This window comes from Phyllostomus hastatus, unplaced genomic scaffold (assembly GCF_019186645.2).
Source record: "Phyllostomus hastatus isolate PE091 unplaced genomic scaffold, TTU_PhHast_1.1 phas_contig_80, whole genome shotgun sequence".
Classification (NCBI taxonomy): Eukaryota; Metazoa; Chordata; class Mammalia; order Chiroptera; family Phyllostomidae; genus Phyllostomus; species Phyllostomus hastatus.
In genome coordinates, this window is record NW_025333960.1 from 38,389,515 (window position 1) to 38,407,355 (window position 17,841).

General features: G+C 35.6%; 1 protein-coding gene across 9 annotated transcripts in view; it reads right to left on the reverse strand.

The window, feature by feature from the left end:
• The window catches only part of PIAS2 (protein inhibitor of activated STAT 2), an 85,660-nt gene that overhangs the window by 50,032 nt on the left and 17,787 nt on the right, over positions 1–17,841 (reverse strand). For 7 of the 9 annotated variants that reach the window (XM_045850475.1, XM_045850469.1, XM_045850474.1 and 4 more), the window contains 2 exons: positions 6,314–6,788; positions 776–860 (listed from right to left, as the gene is read on the reverse strand). In XM_045850475.1, coding sequence (XP_045706431.1) covers positions 776–860; positions 6,314–6,788 — 560 coding nt within the window. Of the gene's footprint in view, positions 1–775; positions 861–6,313; positions 6,789–7,310; positions 7,370–17,640; positions 17,695–17,841 lie in introns of those variants that run through there. The other 2 variants (XM_045850472.1, XM_045850473.1) reach the window with 2 other exon arrangements.

Here is a 17,841-nt window from a genome sequence, read left to right on the forward strand (position 1 = left end):
CGAGGGTCGAGGCACTCTCCCTTTGAGAGAGTGGCCATGCCACCCCTTTTTCTCCATAGGACTCGGTAGTCCATGTGAATTTGTTTACCTCACAAATTCACAACACAGACTCCAGCGGGCCGGAGTCTGCATCAATCCCTGAATAACAAAACTTAGGTTAATGATACAGTTTTGGACATACATTATACTATTTAAGTTATTCTATTTACTTGTTGTTAGCTAGCTTATTATTATTCCCAAGATTGAAAGTACTTCTAATTTACAAAAACTCACTCAATACCTTGTTCCTGATGGACATAAACTACATGAACCTACATTCATTTTACTACTTTGGTCATTTCCTCCTCTCAATTTTCTCTTTTTTTCTGAACCCCATATTACTTGAATACTGGACTTTTTGGACTAACCATTGTACAATTTTTTAAAATTGAGTTTAGAGAGAGAGAAGAAGAGAGGGGAGAGAGAAACATCAATTTGTTGTTCCACTTATTTAGGTATTCATTGGTTGATTCTTGTATGTGCCCTGATGGGACCCAACCTACAACCTAGGTGTATCAGGATGACACTCTAACCAACTGATCCACCAAGAGTGAGAGAGGCTTTAGGAGAAAGCAAATCTGCCAACATCTTAGCCTTAGTCTTCAAGTCTCCAAAAGTGTGAGAAAATAAACTGCTGCTCTTTAAGCCACCCAGTTTGTGGTACTCTGTTACAGCAGCCTTAGCAGACCAATACACAGATACTCATGAAGAAATATATTCCAAACATTCCTCTTACCTGGATATGCATATCTCTCTAACTTGTTGAGGAGTCAGAGCAAAAATAAAAAACTTCTCTTGAAATCGTTGAATACTGCTTTGAACTGGAAAGGGGGAAAAAGATAATATTAAAAGAACAAATCCAAGCATATTAGCACCTGTAACAACCATAGGTAATTTATTGTACAATTATGCTCCTAGAAATCATGTCACGGAGTGCCTTATACCCTCCTAGGACATATGAAAACAGAGCTAAGAGAGGCAGGTTGTTTGTGATGAATGCCTAAAAATGAAACAAAACTCTAAGTCATAAACATAACTAGGGGGCATAAAACACACACACAGAACTGCAGTAGTGTCTTTCTACTTTTCCAATTCCTGTTTACTCCTCAATTCTTTATAATACAGATTCCACTTTCTACTTTCTATCACCAATGACTTCTTAACTGTCAAATTTAATCAACTACATTTGGAGATTATATATAAACATACTACATTTTCAATCTTATTTAATGGTAGAAGCACCCAGTTTCTCCAGCCAGAAACCTCAAACAGTCTAACACAGGTACAAACAGAATTCCAAAAGGAGAAAATGGGGCATAAAAATTTAAAGTAAGTAAAAGTTTTAAAAACTTAGAGGAATAATGGAAGACTATCCTATAACTTTGATGGGAGAGTGAGCAAAGCCCTTACAGATCAAACCCCAAGCAAAATAAATACAAAAAAAAAAAAAAAACCTAACTAATCACATCAAAACCAAATGACTGAAAACCAATGATGACTATAAATAAAATCCTGAAAGCACTCAGAGAAAAACCAAACCATTCCTACAAGGGAACAATACAAATAAAGCCTGACATCTCATCAGAAACAATGTAGGCAAGAGGTCCTCTTCAAGGTGTAAGAAACTGTCAACTGAAAATTCAATACCCTTCAAAAACAGGGTGAAAATAAGGACTTTCATATAAACAAAAGTCAAGACAATTTGTTGAAAACAGACATACACTACAAGAAACGTAAAAGGAAATTATCAGAATTTAAAATATTATACCAAATTCAAAATGAAGTTTTCAGGAATGAAAACCATCACAAATGGTAAATAAGTGGTAAAGGAAAAATATGCTGTTTTTCTTCTTATAATTTCCTTAAAAACATAACTTTGTAACTTTAAAGCAAAAGTAATGGAACTAAAAGGCAGGAGAAAAAACCATAAAGATATAACATTATCTACCCAACTTGCCTGAGCTTAACAACCACCTGGGACTCTTGCAAAAAACACTTAACCGCCTGCAGGGTTGTCCCACAGGGTTGTCCCACCTGCGGCCGCACGCAGCCTAGGATGACTGTGAATGGAGCCCAACACAACATTGTAAATTTATTTGAAACATTATGAGGTTTTCTTCAGGCCAAGATGGAGTGTAGGTAGACATACTGTGCCTCCTTGAACTAAAAGAAGCACAATAACAAATTTAAAAACAAAAAACAACCAGAACTGACAGGAAATCAAACTGTATGGAAGTCTGACGACCAAGGAGTTAAAGAAGACACATTCATCCAGACCGGTAGGAGGGGTAGGAGGGGTAGGAGGGGTAGGAGGGGCAGGAGGGGCTGAGACGGGCAGCTGGGCAGAGGGTACTTGGAGCAAGGCAGCAGCTGGAGGACCCAGTGAGTTAGTTAAGGTCAAGTTAAAGGAGTTCATCATCACCCATACCTTATTATATGAAATTTTAAAGGGACTTATCTAAGAAAAAGATAAAAAATATGAACAGTAAAATGACAACAAACTCACAGCTATTAACTGAACCTAAAACAAAAACAAAAACAAAAACAAATTAAGCAAACAACTAGAACAGGAACAGACCACACAAATGGAGATCATATGGAAGGTTATCAACAGGGGAGTGTGGTGGGGGAAGGTACAGAGAATAAGTAGCATAAATGGTAGGTAGAAAATAGATGGGGGGGGGCGTTAAGAGTAATATAGGAAATGTAGAAGCCAAAGAATTTATATGTATGACCAATGAACATGAACTAAAGGGGGGAATATGGGTGGGAGGGGGTGTGCAGGGCAGAGGGGAATAAAGGGGGGGGGAATGGGACAACTGTAATAGCATAATCAATAAAATATATTTTAGAAAAAAATAACTGAGAAGAAGAGAAAGACTGCCTAAACAGCTATCTAAGAGAACAGAGATTTGGGTTAGTTTGTTTTTAGATTAGGGATTCTCCATTTCTCAGAGTATCATCATAGGTATAGAGAACCTCATTTAGTGTTGCGTATACTCAGGTTTTCTAGATGCCAGTCTGACATTTTAATTTTTAAAAATATTTTATTTTTAGAGGGAGAGAGAAAGAGCTGGAGAAAAACATCAGTGTGTGGTTGCCTCTCACACACTCCCCAGTGGGGACCTGGCCTGGGGCACAAAACCCAGGCATGTGCCCAGACTGTGAATCTAACTGGCAACTCTTTGGTTCACAGGTAGGTACTCAATCCACTAAGCCATACCAGCCAGGGCTGGTCTGTCATTTTAAATGCTAAAATATTTTTATTTCGATCATTTTGAATAAAAATAATTCCAAACTGCAAAATGTAGAATAATGTATCTTCTTAAACTGAATATACTCACCATGGTTGGGTTTTTTGTTCTTTTGGGGGGGGGGGGGTCCAAGGGAGGGGTCAGCATCAATACATGTGTCATGCTGTAATAGCAATTCTTTTAATACTAAAGGGCTTTTGGTTTCAATATCCTAAGATATTCAGGAATGACATTTTTTACCTCTTTGTTTTTTCTACCATGGCTCTTCCAGTCTCTCCCATTTTGTCAATTCCTACTGAATAGTATGTTGATGGCTTATAAATCATCCAATCAACTGCATATAAAATAAAAAACTGGCTTGCAATTGTGAAAAATACATCCTTTGAAATTTGGATTTGATATCTCTTTTGACTCCTGAAGATTGTTATTTCTCAGCTCCCAAATGTAAACAGGTTTCTTCAGAGCAGTGTCCAAATAAATAAACTTTCCCAGAATTAAAAAGACATATTATTTATTTTTAGAGAAGGGAAGGGAGGGAGAAAAAGAGGGAGAGAAACATCAATGTGTGAAAGAAACATCAATTTAGTTGCCTCTTGTATGCATGTCAACAGAAGACCAAACCTGCCACCCAGGCATGTGCCGTGACCAGGAATTGAACCCACAACCTTTCACTCTGTGCAACAACACCCAAACCAACTGAGACACACCAGTCACAGCTCCAGGAATTTTTTTTATAAGTATTTTCAACATCATAAAACCATGCCATATTATATTGCCTTAGGCATGTGGCACTAAAAAAAAATCAGCTAAAGGTTTTTACTGGAAAGTATTAAATTTTTTCAACTTTTATTTGGCAGACTATATGGTACCTATGCTGATTTTTTAACTTTCTACCTCAAAGTCTAAAAGACCACTTCTTAGATCACTGTTTTATCAATCAGACATAATAAGACTAAGTATATTAAGAAAATTATTTTAGCCCTGGCTGGCGTAGCTCAGTGGATTGAGCGCGGGCTGGGAACCAAAGTGTCCCAGGTTCGATTCCCAGCCAGGGTACATTCCTGGGTTGCAGGCCATAACCCCCAGCAACCGCACATTGATGTTTCTCTCTCTCTCTCTCTCTCTCTCTCTCTCTCTCTCTCTCTATCTCCCTCCCTTCCCTCTCTAAAAATAAATAAATAAAATCTTTAAAAAAAAAAAAGAAGAAAATTATTTTTTCTCTCATGTAGAAGACAGAATAATGAAATGTTTAAACTTTGTTTTAAACAAGAATCAGTTTGTAATGTTTATAAAAACAATAATAAGGCAGGGCTCCTAGAAAATACAGTTTTTAGCTTAGGGGTATTGTAAGGCCTGAAATTATATATATATCTGGCATTATTTTATGTAAGCCAAATGAGATACAAAAGTTTTATTTTAAAAACTTATAAAAAACCTACTAGTTTTAATTTTATTGAAGTTAATGAAAGAGAAACTCTATGAAGAATCAATATAGAAAAGCAAATATTTCTATTTCTGAACGAAGCAGGAAAGTAAGGAGAGAAAGGCAGGAAACTTGCCCCGAGTTTACCACTTGGTACACCACAGATGCTAGTAAGCAGAGAAGACGCACTGCTGCATCTTCCGTCTCCCGTCATTCTTCCAGGCATTCAACCCTGCTTCTGAAACAGCTTCCATTGTGACCACGACCCCACAGGCCCTCATCTTCTCAGTCCTCACCCTGACTATACTCCAGAGGAGTTCCATGAGGTAGGATCAGCCAAGCATATCACTAGTCTGAATCTTTCTCAAAATACACACAAAATAAACTTGCAACTTGGCTGGTGCGGCTCAGTGGACTGAGTACCAGCTGGGAACTGAAAGGTCACTGGTTCAATTCCCTGTCAGGGCACGTGCCTTGGTTCTGGGCCAGGTCCCCAGAGGTGGGCGTGTGAGAGGCAACTGACTGATGTCTCTCACACATTCATGTGTCTCTCCCTCTCTCTACCCTGTCCCACATTCTAAACATAAAGAAAATCTTAAAAAAAAATAAATTTACAATCAATTGCTAAGAAACACGTATAAGCCATGATATTGTACACTGGTAAAAACCAAAAACCATGACAAAGGGAAAAATAAAATTAATTATAGAAATATTTTTAGATAAATGAAGCTGTATAAAAAAAGGGTTAAAGGTGAAAATACATTTTTTAAAAGGCAACTGAATAATAAACATTTACAGTGTTTGCTCCTACTAATTTTAGAAATAAAAAATCTAAGAGAGACGTGAGTCTTCTTTATCTATCAAAATCACAAAGATTTGTTTTTAATAACACTTAACAGAGGAAGGACATAAAGTGCACTGAGAAACATTCTTTCACTTTGTGTAATTTAAACTAGTATAGCTCTTCTGGAAACTAATTTAGCAATTGATATGTTATCAAGAGTAAAGTGTTCTTACTCTTTGATTCAATAATTCTACTCACAGGACTTCACAAAAATAATAAAATGTGAATAAACAAAGAATTCTTATTTCAGAATGAATGTAATGAAGAGATATAATGCACTGCTCTACCTGCCTATCTCAGTATTGTTAAATAAAAACAAAGCAAGGAAAAAGAGCCTGGAATAGGCATTGCCTCCTTGGCCTGCGAACCAATCGGGCCATGTTGACCCACATTAACCAGCTCTGCCTCTAGAAATTCCCTCCTGGTGCAGTCAAGATGTACTGTAATATAATGCTACACAAAGGATGGAGAAGAAAATAATCTGCCAGATTAACTATGAAATACCACTTTTCAAACAATTTATTTCATCAATAAATCCAAATACCTGTGTATATAATTTCACTTGGCAGTAAGAAATTATGCAGTTACACAACAGATGTCAATCAACCTAGGTAAAAAGGTGTTAAAGACACATGTATGAACTTTAAGTAATATGATAAAATTTATTAAATTTTCTGAGCAGCAAATCATTAATAGTTGAAGGCCTCTTGCTTTATTCGTTGTCCGGAAGAAATGGATTTGTCTAACACTTACCTAAACTTGTGGGCTTGATGAGAACATCAAGAACATCATAAAAGGGCAAGTTTTTTAACTGTACATCAGGATGGACAGGAGGAATTGGGGGAGATGGCTGCTGCATTTCAAACGTGGGTTTAGTATCTTGAAGCAACACAGAACCTACAGGGGAGGACGGTGAATGAGGTGTAACTGAAGTGGAAGGCAACGTGTGGATTCCAGCCACAGGCAAGTCAGGTTCTACAGGTGATGAGCTACCATCCAAACTGAAAACCGATGATTTGATTGTGGATAAATCAGTAAGTCCTTCAAGAGTCCGTGGGTATCGGCGTCTATACAATTCTCGGATTTTAATCTGAACCGCAGGGCTACAGCCGCTCTTCAGTAAATGCAACGCCCTCATCAGGAGGTCATGCTTACGTCCACTTTTATTCCGTCCAGCAAAGCCTAGTAACACTTGTAGTTCAGAAACCCTAAAACTAGAAACCATATTCTAAAAGGAGAGAAAAAAAAAGTAAACCAATAGTCACCAAGTATATAAAAACCGTATTTAAAATATACTATAAAATCTTGTTTTTTCAGCATTCAATCAATTGGCATGTGCTAGTAACTAGTATTTCTACATAGTTAGAATTGTCCCAGTTTACGCTGCTAGCCCCACCCCACCAAATAACACTTAAGTTATGATATTAATAATGTTTTGATATACTCAATTTTGGTAGTCTATTGTTTTCCTTTATGCTCAAGTGAAAACTCGTAGATGCTTTATGACTATGGAATTTATAACCAATGAAAATGTTCCTTTAAAAATAAGCTCTACAAATGCACATTATTATCAACTGACCAATTAGATTTTGACACTATATGCATAGTTTCTGATGCTAAGCATTAAATCTACAAAAATCAAGACGAATTTGTGATCCAAAATCCAATTAATTTTTACCAACTCAAAATGAAGGAACAGACAATGTAAGAAAATAGTATTTGTTAAAATTAAAGCTAAAAATCTATACACCTTATTTAGTAGTCAAACTTCTAGAAATGAAGTTCTCAGCTAAGTGTCCAATGAGGAAAAGACCTTTGAAGAGCAAAGAAATGAGTCATCACAAATCTCAAAGGACAAGATTCCTTCCACATCACCATCTATTGACTTGTTCTTGAGTACAAAATGGAAGTAAGAGGCAGTTCCTGCTTCAGATCTTACTATTTAGTTATTCAACAAAACTTAGTATATACTTTTAGCCACTCGCTGCTTCATAAATCCACCTACTCAGTGATTTTCAGTCAATCCTGAACACAGAAGTGACAGGTGCACCATATAACCAGAAAGAGCAGCTGACCAAACGCCTTTTTAGAAATTGACCCTAAGGAAAACTGCCCCCCACCTCTTCTCAGTGCAGCACACTCCACAGCTACCTGGGACTCCTTCTCAACCTGGCAGGTATGCACAGGTGCAATACCTAGTGCTGGCACTGATTCATAACACATAATTCCTGTTTGTACTTTTAAGTCTCACTGATGGCCCAGAAGCAATTGTTTAAAACTCTTCTGGACTTTTAAGTAGTTGTCAGGAACAGCTGCTAGTTTTCTGAACTGCAAACAAATTTAAACATATCAAATATAGCTGCATATAAAAGCTGTAGCAAGCTTGTAATTCTACTTCATATGTCTCTATATTTCATATTGTACAGGTAAAAGAATTATTAAGTTGTAATCCTACCAACCATTCTTTATATACATGATCAGCACAGACTAACAGAAGTAGGAACCACACACATAATTCTAAGTCTTCTACTGTAGTCACATTAAAATAAAACAATTTAATTCTGATAAGATGCTTTATTTAACCCAATACAGTATATCAAAAGTATTACTTAAATTTACTTAAACAGGTAATCAATATTTATAATTTTAAAAATCATGATTTTTAAAAAGTGTCAATGAGATTTTTTTCCCATACTAACTTTGCAATATCCAGTGTGTATTTTCCACTCAGAGCACATCTCATTTTGGACTAACCACATTTCAAGTGCTTAAGAGCCACACTTGGCTAGTAGCTACCACACTGGACGGTGCAGCTCTAAATCACTCTCACATAGCAACATATATCATAGTGCCATAGTCATTACACTTTAACTCATTTCATTTCCTCCATGTGTTAAAGATGATTTTATCTTACCCCTATGTTATGGACAAGATTAAAAAAAAAGAGGGAAAACAAGAAAATTCTTGGCCTATCTCATGACATACCTGTAATAGTACTCAAGGTTACACAACAAGGACTACGACAGCTTTTCAGAAGTGTCTTCCCAAGCAAGAAATGCAATGCATCCTCTCAAAAGTCCCCAATCCTAATAAATTTTTCAACTGAAGTTTGCTCATATTACAGTGCATATAAGCAACATTAAATCATGGAAAACACTACCACCAACAAAGGCAGCCATACAGAAACAAGTTATCTATGATTTCTTCTAAAGAAATCGAACTAACTTGGAATTCACTACTTTGCTTCCCTTGTTTCAATTATTTTCAGATATTCTTCATTTTGAGAAAACCTGTCTTACAGAAATGACAGAAGCAACACAAAGTCACTCTAAGCTTGGCTCGCAGAAAGGAATTTCTGGGAGGTCTCATTTCTCTTATTTCCAATGATAAATTTATCTGGCAAAGAATGCTAGTGCAAATAGCTCTATTAGCTACTGTAAGTATACAAACAAAAGGGAAGAAAGATATAAAAGCTTAGAACTATAAATATGGAATCCAAAGATTCTGTGCAAAAAAGAAATTCCCTAGTTTGGGGAGGGGCAAAGGAAACAAAAGTAGACGGGACAGTGTGCAAAATGCTCCAAAAGAGAAAGCACTGCCAGCCCTCCCAAAGGTGGTAGTTTTGAGAGTCAATGGGGTCCCGTGGAAAACTCTACAGCAGCCGTCAGTAGTTGTATGTACATCAAGTCCTAGCATCAAGACTCAGGACAACTTGGGAAAGTCACTTCATCCCTTTGGCCATCAATTTCTATTTAAAAAACAAAAACAAAAATTGTCTTTTACTTAGAATTTACTATTAAGATAGTCCCTAAGGAGCTTACTAAGTCAAAATCTACTAATGTATTTCTCAGCAAACCTCACTGGAACCCATTTCTTCCTAAAGTCATGCTTATTTTAATTTTTTGACTCAGCCCTCACCAGTTGCAGTGAGCCTGCTAGGAATACCAGCAAGAATTAATTTCAGCTCTTGTTCTCCAATTTTTTAAGTGCATTTTATCCAATCCATCCTGCTGCCTCCCAAAGTCTGCCTCTAATCTCCAGTTACGATTGCTATGTGCTCTACACAGGGAAATGATCTCAACTGCTTGCCTTTAAGGAAACTCTATGAACTATAGAAAAATATATTGGCATCTGATATTTAAATATACATAATCTGGATTTCTAAAGAAAAGCCAATGTAAATTAAGACTATGACTTTAAATCAACTTTACTTATCAAACTTAACACAAAATTATAAAAAATTTGAAACTTGGGACATTATATAATTGGAATATTAGATATAGGCATGAAGGAAAGTTGAAGGTGCTACATTTAGAAAACAACTCATCAAACAAGTAAACATGACAGTTAAAAGTGATCATCATGAGTAAAAATATTTTCCAGAGACTGCTCTTCAGTTCTTAAATATGAGATGGAAATGGTTAAAAATAACTCAGAATTTGAGGAAGCCCTATAGCTTGGCAATCACAGTAAAGACCAACACAAACTTTGTAGATCCTCCACCTACTATCATGTATAATGTGGAACAGGGAGAGTAAATACTGTAGGGAACTGCTAAATCACATTATTAATATCACCTATCCCAACAGCAACATTAAAACTTGCTACATTTTCATTTATAAGCAGGGATGGATAAAGAAAAACCACCATGTAATAAAAAGAAATGACCAAGCTGATACCGTAAGAGAAACTGTGAAATTTAGGAACATTCTCCAATATCTAACTACTACCGATCTCCTGAGCAGTCCCTAGTTCCTGGCCCTGCATTCTGGTAAAACCACCTATTCCCTTTAACTGAATCACCTTTACTTGTGACTTTATGTGGATCTCTTTTTTACAAGACACTGGTTAACATTACTCCCCAGCTAAAGAAATAAAAATTGAATAGTAAGAGAAACAAGAGAGAATACTACATTTCAAAATCTATAAAATAAGCCAAAGCTTGGGAGAGCATCTCCCTAAATGCTTTTATTATTATACAAGATTGAAAATAAATTTAGTGAGTTCAAAAAGCAAAAAATGTAAGGTGGTCCCTTGTTATCTGCAGAGGATTGGTTTCTCGATGCCTCCACCCCCCTGCATATTACCCAAGTCCACAGATGCTCAAGTCCCTTAAGTCAGCCCTCCCTCCTCACAGATGTGGAACCCCGGATACAGAAGACTGACTATAACAACAAAATAAACACACACCCTCAGAAAGAGCAAAGAATTAAAAATGAAACATGAACCAGAAAGCAAAAAACACAAAAGTCTGTAAAGTCTGGCCCCCAAAAGGGGGGAAAAACACTTTTGAGAATAAGAAAAGGAATATAAAGACCACAAATACTAAGCAAATTTCCTTAAACAGAAAATAGCACAAGCAACTATAGTAACTTAGAGATAAGTTATTTCCTAGAAAAATATAAATTACTCAATCTGATTCGAGAGATATATTATCTTTGCCCCCTCACTTACAAAAGAATCTTCCCAGATAAGACAGCTTCATCAACAAATTCTACTAAGCCATGAAGGAAAAGATGGAATTCTGTTACTTAAACTGTTCAACAGAATAAAAGTCAGAATATTCAATACATGTTTGAAGATAAACATGGAAAAGTCTGTTGAACACAGAACAGTATTTTCAAATAAGCAAATTTTGGTTTCTCAGACTTCAGCAGGGAGTCCACTCATCCAGCCAAAACTTGAAGCAAATCCTGATGAAACAGGGGGTCTGGTCTTTCTCATTTCCTAATAGCAACCATAAGGAGTTTTTTTTTTTTTGGTAACATATCAACATTTCCTGTTGACACAAAAGCCCTTGTACCCAAGTATAGTTTATTCTAGTAAAGTAAAACTAGTTTAACAAATTTAATAAATAACTTGATTAGGATTATCTCTATTTTTGTAATCATATGCTGAAATATTTATAGATAAAATTATACAATATATAGGATTTCCCTTAAATTGTCTGTGGTGACACCAAATAGTCAACGCAATCTTGAGAACGAAGAACAAAACTGGAGGCATCATACTCCCTGATTTCAAACTATTTTACAAATTTATACAGTAAGCAAAGCAGTAATATATTGACATAAAAGCAGACAGATGAGTGAAGGAGACTACAGCCCCAAAATAAGCCCACACATGTATGGTCAATTAATTTACAACAAAGGAGCAAGAATACCATGGGGAAAGGATGGTCTCTTCAATAAATGGTGCTGGGAAAACTGGAGAGCCATACTCAAAATAGTGCAACTGAAACACCATCTTATACCATACACAAAAATTAACTCAGCATGGATTAAAGGCTTGAATGTAAGACCTGAAACCATAAAACTACTAGAAGAAAACACAGGCAGTGATAAGCTCCATAATATAGGTCTTGGAGATGATTTTTTGAATGACACCAAAAGCAACAAAAGCAAAATAAATCCAAGTGAGGCTAAATCAGACTATAAAGCTTTTGCAGAGCAAAGGAAACCATCAACAAAATGAAAGGCAACCTAGTGAATGAGAGAAGATATTTGCAAATCATATATCTGATAAGAAGTTAATATCCAAAAGAGATAAAGAACCCAATGACAAAAAAAAAAAGGTATCACCTCACACCTGTCAGATATCAAGAAGACTAGAAATAAGGATTAAGGAACACGTTACTAAATAAAACATATAATGGGCATGTGGTGATGAACAGAATGGACAAAAACAGAGGAGGAAATGAAAACAGGGAGAGAGGATTTGCAATTTAAAAGAGGAAAGGTCTTGCTGAGAAGGAAACTAAGTAACTAAAGTATGAATAGGAAAGCATCCAACGGATATTGGAGGAAAAGCATTCCAAGGCACAGGACAGAGCAAGTACAAAAGTCCTGAGGAGGCCCCGGGCTGGTGTAGCTCAGTGCACAGGTTGGGCCTTGAACCAAAGGGCTGCTGGTTCGATTCCCAGTCAGGGCACATGCCTGGGTTGCAGGGCCAGGTCCCCAGTATAATGGGGTCCCCTTACCCCATTAAGATAAAGTAAAAAGCCAATGACTGCTGAACAGAGAGCGTCCTAGAGGAAGAATGATGGGCAAATAAAATGACAAATCTGACTGAAGGAGATAATTAGCCTAAAGAAACATTTACTGTATAAAACAATACTATCTTCCCTGGCTTGAGTGCTGGCCTGGAACCAAAGGGTCACCAGTTTAATGACCAGTCAGGGCATATGCCTGGGTTGCATGCCAGGTTCTCCAGTTGGCAACCACACATTGATGTTTCTCTCACTCTCCTTCTCCCTCCCTTTAGCTAAAAATAAATAAAATATTTTTAAAAATAAAGAAATAAAACAATAGCCTCAAATTTGTGAGGCTAGGAAAAGGTAGAACAAAAATGCTGGGCAACAATGGCATGCATACAAGTTCACAGAGTGGTGAGCAATTTAAAGTATGCTACAGAAGAGAAAGGAAAAGATAGTAATTTTAGACTTTTATACATGTATTAAAACTTCAAGAGAAAGCGCATGAAAACTTCAAGAGTATGGGAGAAAGCACAGCTGGTACAATGTTTGAAGTCAATGTAGTACACCTTATTAGTAGCTAAAAAAGAAAATCACATGACCATATCAATGCCGAAAAAGCATTTGACAAAGTCGACACCCACTCAAGATAAAAATTCTCTGAAAAATAAGAATAGAGAACTTCAACCTGATAGAAATCACCTAAAAAGAGAAAAAAGAAAAACCCATAGCTAAGATAATTAATGGTGAAACACTGAATGCTTCCCTGTAAGATTGAAAATGAGAAAAAGATGTCTACTCTCACCAGTCTCCATCAGCATAGTGCTAGAAGTTCTATGCTGGTGGGAAAAGACAAGAAAAGGAAATAGAAGGCATTCAGTTGGAAAGAAAAAATAAAACTACCTGTATTTGCAGATCCCAAGGAATCTACAAAACAACTAAAACTAGTAAGAGGTAGAAGAACAACATGCAAATACCAATCACATCTCTAGACACTAACAAAGAATATGAAGAAACAAGTTAAAAACACAATACCATTTATATTCACTCCAAAGAAAATGAAAATACATATGTTTTAAAACATAAGAAAACATGCACAGGACTTGTATTCTGAAAACTGCAAAACGCTAATGAAAGAAGTCCTAAACAGATTGTTCGTAGATTGGAATACTAAATAAGATAATAACATCAATCTTCCCTAAACACATACACAGATTTAACACAATTCCTACCCAAACCCCATCAAGACTTTTTATGGGTATAGATGAGATTATTCTAAAATTTATATGGAAACAAAAGAGCTAAAACAATTTTGAAAATGAATAGAGGATCAATCTACCTCATTTCACACCTTAGCTCAGTAATCAAGATTTTGTTGGGGGGGGGGGGCGGGGGGTTGTGGAGATAAATAGTGATGGAAGGAGACTTGACCTAGCATGGTGAACACAAAACAGACAGATGACATATTATAAAACTGTACACCTGAAACCTATATAATTTTATTAACCAGTGTCACCCCAATAAAATTAAATTTTTTAAAAAAAGGTTTTGTGGGATTAGCAAAGACACATAGGTCAATGGAACAGAATAAAAAAGCCAGAAATAGACCTACATCAACAGGCCCAAATAGTCTGACACATGTACCAATGTAACTCAATGGAAGAAAAATAAACTTTCAACAAATGGTGCTGGAATAACTGCACATTCACAGACAAGGAAAAAAAAAAACGAACCTGTACATCAGCCTCACATTTCATACAAAAATGAATTCTAAGTGGATCAGACTTAAATATTAGAAGAAAGTTATAAAAAAACTTTTAGGAAAAAAACACATAGAATAAAATCTTCAGGCAAAGAGTTCTCAGGCTTGATGCTCCAATACAAAATCCAAAAATGGAAAAATGTTACATTGGACTTCACCAAAATTAAAAACTTCTGCTCTGCAATACCCTATTAAAAAGATTAAAGAACAAGTAACAGGGTTGGAGGAAATACTTACAAATCACATATCCAATAAAGGACTAGTAGAGACAATATACCTAGAACTCTCAAAACTCAACAACAACAAAAAAATCCAATTAGAAAAAGGACAAAAGACATGAAGGGACAGTTCATCAGTGGGATATTAGAGATGAAAAATAAGATCAAAATATCTTCAGTATCATTAGCCATTAGGGAAGTGCAAAATAAAACCTCACTAGATATACATGCCAGAATGGCTAAAATAAAAAACAGTGATAACACCAAATGCTGACAAGAATGCAGAGAAACTGGATCACTCCATACATTGCTGGTAGGAATTTAAAATGGTACAGCCACTCTGGGAAAGTTGGGCACGTTCTTAGAAAACTATATATACAATAACCACACAATCCAGTAACTGCACTCCCGGGCATTTATCCCAGAGAAATTAAAATTTATGTTCACAAAAAAACCTATGCACAAATCTTTATAGCACTTGTATTTGTAATCACCAAAAACTAAACAACCTAGATGTCTTCAACAGGTAAATGGTTAAACAAATCCATACTATGGATTTGTATCCATAGCAATAAACTGCATAGATGAACTACTAATACAGGTAATAACATGAATAAATTTTCAGAAAATTATGAATGGAAAAAAAAAACTAACTGAAAAGGTGCCATACTACATCATTCCATTTATATAACATTCTTGAAAAGACAAAATCACAGAAATAAAGAACAGATGAGTGGGTCCCTGAGACTGAGGGGAGAGAAGAAAGTGGGTATGGCTATAAAAAGGACTACCATATTTTTGGGACTGTAAGATGCACCAGACCATAAGATGCACCTAGGTTTTAGAGGAAAATAGGAAAAAGAAATTATGAAGCAAAAAACTGTGGTAAAATATTTAATAACACAAATAACACAGGCTGCCGCCCCCTACCCCACAGCAGACCAGGTAAGCTACAGTTGGACTATAAGACATACCTCCATTTTCCTCCCAAATTGGGGGGGGGGGTGCATCTTATAGTCCAAAAAATACGGTATATGAGGGGTCCTTATGTTGATGAAATGTTCTGTTTCTTGACTGTGTCAATGTCAAATCCCGGTTGTGATACTATACTGTTTTGCAAGATGTTACCATTGAGGAAACTGAGTAAAGAGTACACAGGATGTCTCTGCATTATTTCTTACAACTGTGAACAAATTGACAGTTTAATATAAAGTTTGATTTAAAATTACAAAGATTATTAGGCAGATTAATTTTCTTAAATTCAATAACATGATATTCACAAGAGATAAAACTAAAATAAAAACACAAAAATATAGGGGAAGGGAGAATTTTAAAAATCAGCAAAATTAGCTGACCCCCCCAAAACCAGTATAAGTACAGTAATATCAAACAGTAGTATATAATACAAAAAGTATGCCTAGATATACAGAGTAAAAGTTTCTCAATTCAACAGGAAAATAAAATAAAGCTAAACGTTCATGTACTAGTAACGATTTAAAGTATACTTTAAAAATTGGGCTAGATTATCTCTCCATAGCATGCCCCCCTCTCCTTTCTTGGAGAGTGAATAAAAACTTTACTTTCTAAAACATAAGAAGGAAAAAAAATAAAAATTGACAGAACTACACAGAAAAAAACACTCTAGTAAAAGATTAACATACTCTGCTCTCAGCCCTGGCTGGTGTGGACTGAGCACTGGCCTGTGGCCTGAAAGGTAGCTGGTTCAATTCCCAGTCAGAGCATATGCCTGGGTTGGAGCCAAGTCCTCAGTTGGGGGCATGAGAGAGGCAACTGATTGCTGTTTCTCTCACACATCATGTTTCTCTCCCTCTCTTTCACACTTTCTCCTCTCCCTAAAAATAAATAAAATCTAAAAAAAAAAAAAAGATTAATACACTGCTCTCATACACATAAAGATGTATATGACTTGACAAAAGATTTAACAACCCTAACCACTGGATATATATAAATTTTCACATCAACACTTAGAAAGTATACGTTCTCTTCAAATACAAACAAAAATTATAAAACTGACAACACAGTTTAAATACGTTCCAAAGGACTGATACACAAATCATGTTGCCTCATCACAACACATCAAAAACTAAAGAAACTCCTCTATGTTTGAACATAAAACTTTTAAATAAATGATAAAAGAATTCACAGAAAAGTATTCACAAGTGAAAATAATGCACATCAAAACTGTGTGATGCAGGAAAAGCAATACATTGAAACTCCCGATCTTAAATGCCTATATAAAAAAATTTGGAGAATAAGCAAGGTGTCCAACTTAAGGAATCAGATAAAGAATAGAAATAAACCCAAAGAAAGTATAAGGAAAAACATGAGCAGAAATTAATAAAATGGGGAAGGATACATTTAAGAGCATGTAAGATAAAAAAAGTGATTCTTTGAAGTCTTTAAAAATTGGCAAGCTTTTAGCTTTCAACACTAATCAAGGAAAAGAAGGCTTTTTTAAAAAAGATAAAAGGGACATTAACTACAGTTACTACAAATTTGGAGATTAACAAATTAATGCCATAAATTCAAGAACACGGATGAAACAGACAACTTTCTATAAAAATATAACCATTAAAACCACTTTGAAAATTGAAAATACGAATAATCCTACAACCAAAGCAATTGAAACAATGGTTAAGGAGTGTCCCACAAAGAAAACACAAGAAACAATTTTACAAGGGAGTTACACCAAACACTTAAAAACAGATCATTCTAATCTTACATCAACTCCTGCAGAAGAGGAAAAGTATAGGTATTTTAATTGTAAGTCAATTATCACACATTATTAGAGGCAGAAATCCTGAATTATCTTCAAACTGAGTCTAATAAAAAAGAAGATCAGGGTTGACTTTATACTTGAAACATAAGGCTGATTTAAATATTAGAAAATCAATCAATCAATGTATTTCACCATATTAACAGATTACAGAAAAAAAAACATTAATAGGTTACAGAGTGAAAACATGATCCTCTCAAAAGATGCAGAAAAGGCTTCTGATAAAATTCAAAATCCATTTTTTTAAATTAGCAAACAAGTAATGGAAAGGAATGTCCTTATCCTGAAAAGATTATCTACAATAAACCTACAGCAAGCATCATACTTAACTGTGAAACTTTGAAAGCATTTCCTTTAAAATCAGGAACAAGATCAGGATGCCCCATCACCGCTTCTATTCAACATTGTACTGGAGATCCTAGCCAGCACATTAAGACAAGAAAAAAAGAAAGAAAGAAAAAGCATAAGAATCAGAAAGGAGGAAACAAAGAGGTCATTATTCTGTCAACACAGAAAATCCAAAAGAATTCT